Raw genomic sequence first — 9,905 nt, 5'->3', positions numbered from 1 at the left:
AGTGTGAATGTATGGAAGTCAACAGCTTCACAATGACAGAGAAAACAGTCATTAAAGTGTTATTTACTAAGACTTTATCCAACTTTAACTTGTGATCTGAAGGGCAATAAAATTTTGTGATCAAGCACAGATAGAAATACCCATATTTTACAAACAAGTAATTGGTTTTTGAATCCTCATTTGTAAACAGAATAACAAAAATAACCAAAATTAGTAAATACCTCATCAATATATTTAAGATTCTTTGTACTTCCTTTAACATCTTATTCACAAGAGTAGAGTGTTTATGTTCATTAAACCAGAAACTAGATTTTAATTCAGAAATAAGAAATATTTCATAGGGCTTGATCAGATATTTCCATAACAAGTTATTTATACTGTACCAGGTAAGAAAGGAAACAGCTCTCAGCAAGAGTTACCTAAGCACCAAGTCTACTGAAATTACTTTCTTCTTTATATTTAAAAACATCATGGCTTCAGATAAACTTCAGATAAAACCTTAAAAGCTCAATGCAAGAAGGACATTTTATTGTTATTATTGACTGGCTGTTAATGAAATAATTCCAAGAAGTACAGAATATTTGCTGCCATTAATTTCATTCTTGATCTACATTACTGCTTAGGCTAAAATATTACTTAATAATGTACATGACCATATTCTTGACTTTTCCTTTTCCTTATTTCCTTATATATGACAAACATTGCTGCTGCCAAGGACAGGATTCTAGCATAACACAGATGTTACTTGAAAGAAGACACCTTATATATATATTTTGATGCATCGGATGAAGCAAATATTAAGCATACAGAATTCTAGTAACTGTAAATCAGGGAAGAGACAACTGTACCATGGGTATCAATCTTAAAAGCTGCAGTTTTATTTTACTAAATTATCTATGTTAAAAACACATCTGTGCCTGGTGTGGAATTTCACTGCATCAAGTGTTACAATATTTTTGTTTTCATTACAAGCAGGAGAATGCATGTAGAACAAGTGTTAAGAAACATGACAATAAATTAGAATATAATTTACAAAAGCAAAAATAATAATAATAAAGTAACAGTGTACCACATTAATACTGAGTATAAAATAATAAGCAACTAATCACAATAATACAAAGGTAATTTCAGTCTGTATTATTAAGGATATCTATGTGACATTCACTCCATTATAAAGTTCCTAACGAAATGGACTATTTTGGATGTATACACCTTGAAGGATAGATCTCTAGATTTTTCTTTCTGTTTTGATCTTAATCAGCTGATAGTATTGCTCAGTGGAAGTACTGGCACCAGATTGGTTTCTGCATCTTGTATTCAACTATTTGATTCTAGGTCTGTCATATTTATAGCCTGCACAAAGACTCCTTTTGTCACTATTTAGGAATATAACACTATTTAGCTTAGATTATATAGATGGCTACAGTGTAGCAGCAGCAATGAACTGTGCTGTTGAAACCAATTATTTTTCTTTAAATTAGGTTTCATATTTCAGTCTTAGTCTGTAGTGTTGATTAGCTTGTAAATCCATATACATTCTGTGTTTTGTTCCCTTTAACAATACAATTCAACATTGCTCTAGGGAGTTCTTTAAAATCCAACCTCAGTGCTGTTATGTTGCAGAGTAAACATCAGAATCCCCGGTGTTCTAGCACCAGTTAAGAGAGCAAAATGTGTCTTTGGAAACACTCCTTACAATTTTCATGTCCCAAATGAGGTAAGAAAAAAAAAGGTTTCTTTTCAATACAGAGAAAACCCTTTTCTCATTAGCTGAAACGACACATTAGCTGATAAACAAAATCATGCCCTGGAGAAAACAGGACTCTGATACAAAGAGGCCTCTTGCTTAGGGAATGTTGTAACAACCCCTTTCATCATACTTCTGATCTAACCAGGGCATGCTAGCACCAAGGTGTTTTGTCAAAAGGATATAAGAAGTCAATTCACTTAACAGACAAGGACTACATACTGCCCTTAATCTCTATGTGCAACTCCCAAAAACTGGGATGTTTTTATCTACTGGTGTCAGTTTTAACAGGACTTGTTTACATGGTGATGAGAGCAACAGATAACAAGCATATGTGAATACATGCAAGCCAACTGAAAATTAATTCCACTGGTCACAAGCATACAGAAGTGGAAATACTGGCAAGAGGTAGCAGATGACAGGAATTTGACGGTCTTGAGTACAGACATGGGGCTACACAAAACCCCTTGACAGATTGTCAGTATGTTGGGGGGATTTCATAGCATGAGTCCTCTTAACAGTATCTATTGTTCAATGTTAATTCACATTAGTAAATAGTGTGCAACATACTTGGTTTGTTATTGGTAAAATACATTGGTACACTTCAATCTCATATTTTGAAATTATTTTTCACTGAAAAGATTACCTTTTTTTAAAAAGTGCTATTTGAGTTAGAATTTGTAACACATTATTGTTCACATAATTTTAACTGCATTACAACAAAGGAGTCATAGTTGGACACACAATCACATTCATGAAGTACCTGTTGCAAATATTCAAGTACAATATATTATTATAAACAAATATCTACTTTCCTCATCTCCTTGTTGAGTCTGTTACTGAAAAGTGAAGGGGAAGAGGAGCATGACAATTAACTTTTTTGTTATATTCCTGACTGTGACTTGCCTAAGAAGTTTGGTTTCACTTTTAAAAATGCAAAATACTTGGTGAATATTAAAAATAGGGTAATATGAATGAGTGGAGCATGGCAGTGAATAGTTAAGGCATCTAGCTTCTAATCCAGATGCATGACTTTGTTCCAGTCTCATGCCAAAAGCTGCCCCTTGCTTTAAATATGGTCCAGCTTTAAATAGGTATCTGGCCATTCAGGTGAAGGTGGCCAGAGTTCACTACAGCCACTGCATTTCCAGTATGCCTTACTTCTGATAGTCCAGCAGGCCTCTTGGCTGAAGCACACTACTGACTTCTCATTTGAACAGAACCTAGATACCTCCATGAGTCACTTATTCTTTGGTCGCAATCCTTGCCCACCCGGATGTGGTCTCCTGAACAGAATATTCACATATTCTTTCTCATAAACAATACCTCTGCTATGGTATCAAAGGAGGGAACATCTGGAATCCATTTTAACTTTCAGCTTTGCAAAGGATTGTTGCTATTACACAGTAGGCTTATCTTTTGCATTCAAATTCCTCAGTTTTGGAGAATCAAACCTAACATGTAAACCAGATCTAGAAGCCCACCAAGGTGTTTCTTCTTTGCGGCTGGTATTGTAAACAAAAGTGAGCTGGAGTCAAAGTGTAAGTTCTAAACAACCATTATGGTAGTAGCGAAGGAGCTGGAAATGCGGTCTTCACCACTGCTGGAGTCTGCCTCCCCCATGATACTGAAATATGCTCCCTTTCAGTGGAAATCTGTTTCACTTGTACAATGGTAAGATGGCTATAAACCTGCAATGCAGATTTCATTTTGTTTCATAGCACACTTGTATTTCATGCACCACTGCAATAACTGTTGCATCTCTTAAAACTAAGTCCCTCAAGGCTGTTCTATTTAGTACAGCGTTATATATGGCTCACAGCAGTGTTCAGGAAATATGGATTACTCCAAAGGGAATTAGGTGGAATGAAGGAAAAATACTTCTTTTTCTAAAAAATTTCTGCTCCTTAAATAACATTTCCAAGCTCATTTTATAATTTAAGTTGGTGCTGTGTCAAGAGATAAAATAGTTAACATTTTTAAGCTATGACTTAACATTTTTTTTTGATTCTTCTTTACTTCCATAGTAGATCAACTCATAAGAACTACATTTTAAACAGTTTTAAATAGAAATGGATTCAGTGTCATTGCTAAGTCCATAATAAAAACTATTTTAATGGTCCAAGGATGTAAACAGACTATTGGATTTAGTCAAAAGAACACAAAGGTTCCACAGTAAGCTATTCTATGTGTTGTGTGAATCTTTCAAATTTGGGATCCCCTCATACTGTGTCCAGCACTTTGGATTAATAAATCCCACTTCACAGAAGTTAAAATAATATTGAAATCCTGTCAGCTGGGGCTGACCAGTGGTTATGTTTTCCACAGGGTAATGCATTTGCGAGGACGTCAATCTCATTCCACTGTGTGGCTCTCTTCGATGGACACTCTTCCACAATGATAATAACTAGGCACATTCTTATGCTTCCTGTGGGTCAGTGTCCTTGGCAGGTCTTGCAGCACATCTGTCTGAAGTATGCTCGACTGCAGAACTTGAACTTCAGCACCAGTGGGCAATATGCCACTTTGTTCACATCTTTGCACTCTAATAATTAAGAACATTAAAGAGAAAGAAATCAGGAATACAAATTAAAGTACAAGGAAAATTTGATGTTTAATATGTTTCTCTATCCATCCATCTTGTTTTCTCTGTAACTACTAGTACAGTCTAGTGCATACAATATTGCAATTTTAAAAAGCCATAAAAATGTTTGCAGGGCTTTCAGAGGTTTAGAAGTGTGTAGTCTTTGCCTTGGAAGAATTATCATTTATTGGGATAAGTGATCATTTTACACAGCTAGAAAATGTGAGTCATTTTTTTATATTACTTTTAACTTCCTTCTCAGGAGTTATTTTATGCATCCATGAGAGGTTATCACTATCATGCTTCACAATATTTGATACCATGCTTGTGCATTTGTAAGAATCCTTAAAACAGAATGTGCACTGCAGCTAACAGGGACGGAGAAAAGTACGCAAGTGTTACGGATAATGGCGCCAACAGGGTGAGTTCAGTGACCAAACTGAATGGTGGATTATTCTTTAGGCTTGATTCCACACATTCACAATTTATTTTATGCTAGAAGGAAAGCCATTTTTATGCCTGTAATAGATATAAAAGCTTTTTTTCATAGTTGTGTTTTCCCTGTATGCTGGGCTTACTGGTCAGCAGCCCAGTTATGCTGGGAGGTAGCTCTCCCAGGAAAGGAGAAGAGAGCTCAACATCATTTAGGAAGGTTTTATTCTTTTGCATCCCACATAGGTTGCACATAAAGTGACCTTGTGGGTACATTGCAGGAGCAATGCTGGAATATGCTGTAGTTCTCCTCTGGCTCATTTTTTTCACCTGTAGAAAGAAGGTGGGAATGGGGAAAGGAATAGTTTGGTCCCTACTCAGTTCTTATCCTGATACAGCTGGAGAAACAGCTACATCTGACAACACAGGTTCTACAGTTCTTTATTCTCCATTTAATCTCCTAGTACATTATTCTTGCTGTGGGACAGGAAGTTACAGATATTGCATTAGCACTTGCAAGCATAGTGTAGTAGCAAATCGAGTGCAGATGAGAATTTTTAGTATTTGAACATAGGAAAGCATTGATGACGCTGAACTTCCAGGTCTGTACTGACCAGTATTTCTGATAATGGCAATATGCATGGTTTTAGCTAAGCAAGGAGCGGTTAGGAAATTACTTAAACTTTCATTTTATTAACACAGACATAGCACTTTCATTGCAATTCTTTTACTCCACCTACATGATGTTTTACATACTGCTTTTCTTTTTTTTAATTCTTAATGGAAACATAAATGAGTGACAGGAGAAAAGACATTGTGGGTAGCTGGTGGAAACAAGATATATTTCTCTATCAGCAACCACACACGGTCATTGTGTTTGACTGACTTTCAAAAACTCTTCACAAAAGAGTTCAAGTCTCTTCTAGAAATATTTCAGGTCCTCATGTTTGTGAAGACTGGTAACATAGGTGAGACAGATGCTGAATTATAAAGGAAGTGAAAAATAAAATAAGTCCAACTTGATCTTGACAAGACATAAAAAGTTCACTCAATCCCAAAAATAACCCTCAAACACACTGTATTTATAAATACAAGTAAAGCCACTAACTGCATTTTTGCTAAAAGCAGGATTTGAAATTATCCTTTTTCATGTTTCTTTTAAGTTATTCTTCCTCTTGAGTAAAACTGGACCCTGTTCAGCCGATGCCATTTGGACAGCAATGAGAGAATATTCTGGAAGTTCCTCACAACTTCTGTTTTAAAAATCAGTTTTGAAATAGATATGGTGGCTGATGAAGTAGCCTATTCTTCACAGGACTGTGGTTGAATGGAAAAGGTTTAGCAGAGTCCTTTTTCTTTCTAGTAACTAGTGTTCATAGGTTTTGGTAAGTTACATGTACAAGCTCTGCCTCCCTGAACTTTGTGGCTAGATCAGACAATATTATGATATTAACTATCATTTTACAGTAATAAAATCACAAAATGTCACTGTGCCTCCAGCTAAAGAAACTGCAAAGATGTATCACATAAAATATAAGAAAAACTGAAATGACATAAAAATACACAAAACAGTTTTTAAATAAACTTTTAAATGGGCTTTAGCAGTCTAGATTCAGCAGACATATAAGTATTTAAGAGAATAGAATAATTCTGAATATATTTCAAATGGTGTGGTAAATGATGCCTATAGTTCACTTTCAGCAGCAAATGCAATATATTACCCTTGCCAGTGGCAGCCCATGTTCAAAAAAACCACATCTACAATATTCTAAATCACCAATGAGAAATTAAAAAACCCCAGAGCTAAAGCACATGTAAAATATTACAAGATTCAATGTAACTTTCTTTTATTATTTCTGTGTCCCCAAAATTTTGACTTGTTTTATGCAAACAACTCATACTTTCCCAAAGAAAAATTCTCCAAGCTTTACCAACATGATCATTATACAGCAGAGTGTCTCAAGCTTCCTCAAAACATTGTAGGTTTTTTTCTTTGGTTAGCAAAATTAAATTGCTAAGAAGTTGTTGAACAGGCTCTATAGTCTGTGAGCACAGGTGTTTGGCAAACAAAGGGAATCAGGTTTGCTGGGGTTTGAAATAGGAAGAGAGCCCCCTCAGATAATCTGACCCTGCTGTAAACGGGTGCACTGCTGCTGGAGTTGCCTCACAATAGAGCCCTAAGTACGAGGCAGTGCTACAACGTGGCACATAGATAAAGTCCCCATCTGTTGGCAAGGATGCTCTTCTACACACATGCACTCCCAAGTGGACAAACCCTCTCTCTGGGAGACCTGATTCCTTCCTTGAAATCCAAATACTGGTAGTCAGATCACATCCCACAGTACCTGCACTGTGACAGAAGTGAGCACATAGGCACAGTATGCCCCACTCACAAATACAGCTCCAAAATTTCTCCCAGAAAATACTACTTTTCCAAAAATAGTTGTGCTCTTTAGGATTAATTAGGTCTTGAAATCTTCTCATCATCTCCAGGATGGTGAAAAAGATAGGCCTCTCTGTTTAAAGTGACAACTAACAACAGCTCCTCTTGTGTCTAAGGTGACTTTTTTAAGGCAGGAAATGTGACAAATACGTACATTATTCTGAAAATCCTGTTTATGCTTCTTATATTCATTATTTAAGAGCAGCTCTAAAAAATATATAAATTAGAATATATATATAAAAAAGAAATACTTGCACAATTATTGAAAAAAATACTTTGAAGACAGAATTTTTGCCTAATTTTGAGATGGGGCATCCTTAGTCTTTCAAAGATTGCAGCAAAATCCTACTGAAAGAATCTAAGCATTTTAAACTGTTAAATGAATTTTGAGATAAATACCTCCAGTGCGGGACACAAATAAAAAACGGACACCAAGTGGCAAAGTGTTGGGAACTGTATCCTTCAGAAGATACTGTGCTATATGAGCCTGGATGGCTGTCAGTAAGGAGCTGGCTTGCACCTGGCTCTCTCAGAGTGGAGGCCAAAGAACTGACATCCATCTGGAGTACCGTCTAAGTGACTTTCAACATTTTCTGTTTGTGGATCCCAAAATTTTTCCAGTGAAGGTGTACTCTAAAAACACAATTACCAATAGGCTGACTGTACACAGCCTGCACAATTCTACTGTAGAGAAGTTCAGGCCACCCAGTATACAGAGATCACACAGAGAAAACCCCTGATTGCATTCTTCTTTAAGAGATTAGTATATTTTCCTGATAATACTGAAGAATTACTAGTGTAATTACTACAAATAATAATATGACCTTGTAATCTGGAAATTAAGAGGTGACTGGGACTGAGACTGAATCATGTCCACTTATAAGTAATTTATTACCTTCCTTACTTTGGACTAAAGTCAGCATCTGTATTTGGAAATAAAATATCATGCAGCCTTTGAGATTTAAAAGGCAGAAATTTTCCTAGATTGATAATTGCCACTTAAAGATTACATGAGAGCACTAAACAGAAATAATGCAAATTAAAATAACCAAGAAAAATTCTGGTATGAGCATGTTTTCAAATTTCAACATTACAACCTCTACTTAAAATTAAAACTTTACTAAAAATAGTGAATTAGAGTGGTCATACATTGAACCATCTGTGTATTTTTGGGAAGATTTTAGTGTGCTCCCATTTCTTCACAGACATTTATATTTGCCAGACTTTTATAACAATTTTGATTCTATGGCATGGACATGGATGGATACAGTAGGCATTGAATGACCACCAAATCTGGGTAGACTGCAGGAATAAATTTAAATCAGAGCATTTGTTCCACATAGATGGGACATTAAAACTCCAATGTAGTAGGAGATTCTGTGTAAAAAATACTCAATTATATACTGCACAGAGATTAGTTATGTTAAAAGCAGCCGTGTTAGCGACATTGCAGACAAGTACTCAAAATTTGGCAATATAACAATTAAGGGAATAAGTGTTTTAGAAGAACTATTAGTGCTGTGTTTTCTATTCCTTTTCCCCTTCCACACAAAATGAGCTGTACTCATCTGATGAGCAACTATTCTAATCAATTATATTCTAATCAATTATTATCATCAATGAGGAAACATATTTTTTACTGCCTAGCACTCCAAGTCTACTTTGAAGTCAGCATTTCCTAATAGGTTGGACTGGACCATTTATAAGTTCAGATCCAAAGTACTTCATAAATGTGAATAAGCTTATTTTCACAATATTATCTAATATATCATCTACCAAAAATATGTTATGATGAAGTTAGTTAATAGTCTAATTAAATTGGACTGTATAATGCAAAAAATACTATAAATATTTTGAACAGGCATTATAAACCCCCAAAAAATTACAAGTTCATTAGAAGAAGCTGAAAGGATGTCAAAGTGTAAGAACAGACTTGTTCTTACAAGAACCATGTAGCATGAAATCTATGGTCCCAGTCTTCCAATGAACATGGAATTTACTATTTTTTGCTTCTACATTGCTGTGTTTAACACTGATTAGGCAGGTAGAAGGTCAGTGATGAAAAGTGTATCATGCGCCCCCCGTTATTATGAACATTTCCATTGAAACAATAAAAAGATTAGAAAATCAGTGACACAAACAATAGTATTTTCTCCATGACTTAGGCTGTATTTTTAAGGGTATTTTTTTAAATAAACAATGTGTACTTAGGTTTTCATTGACTTTACCATTGAACTACAATGACTAATCAGAAAATAATTTTTAAAAAATCATTCACAGCCTGAGAGATTATGACATACAGACTTTTACCAATGCAGTAACGCTGACCATGTCACTTTACCTTTTTCAGAATAAATGATATAACATGGCAGACTTACCCTCTGGGTTGGAAATGGGAGTACTGTCACATTTACTTTCACACTGCTGCATTGATGGAGGTCTGAGGGTTTCTGGACACTCACTGGATGCTTGTCCAGTATATGAGAGACACTGTACTGTTCTCATCTGTTGCCCAAGACCACACTGTGCAGAACACTAAAGAAAGAGAGAAAAAAATTAAAAGCTCTGGATCCAATTTTTAAATATAAAATAAAGCAATAGGCAGCAATCAGAAACACTTCATATTCACAAATTTTAAAGAAGACAGGCATCTGAAGATGTGAGTAATAGAGAAAAGAATTCTCATAAAATATTTTAGA

The 9,905-nt window shown here is 35.3% G+C and overlaps 1 protein-coding gene across 5 annotated transcripts in view; it reads right to left on the bottom strand.

Annotated features, from left to right (window-relative positions):
* Positions 1-507: 507 nt before the first annotated feature.
* Positions 508-9,905, bottom strand: part of ADAMTS6 (ADAM metallopeptidase with thrombospondin type 1 motif 6) — a 148,959-nt gene continuing 139,561 nt past the window's right edge. For all 5 annotated transcript variants that reach the window (XM_048291774.1, XM_048291773.1, XM_048291776.1 and 2 more), the window contains 2 exons: positions 9,585-9,741; positions 508-4,292 (listed from right to left, as the gene is read on the bottom strand). In XM_048291774.1, the coding sequence (XP_048147731.1) occupies positions 4,183-4,292; positions 9,585-9,741 (267 nt within the window). In that variant the 3' untranslated portion in view covers positions 508-4,182. The remainder of the gene's footprint in view (positions 4,293-9,584; positions 9,742-9,905) is intronic.

This window comes from Corvus hawaiiensis, chromosome Z (genome assembly GCF_020740725.1).
Source record: "Corvus hawaiiensis isolate bCorHaw1 chromosome Z, bCorHaw1.pri.cur, whole genome shotgun sequence".
In the NCBI taxonomy this organism is placed as follows: domain Eukaryota; kingdom Metazoa; phylum Chordata; class Aves; order Passeriformes; family Corvidae; genus Corvus; species Corvus hawaiiensis.
This window is presented reverse-complemented; position numbering and strand designations above follow the sequence as displayed.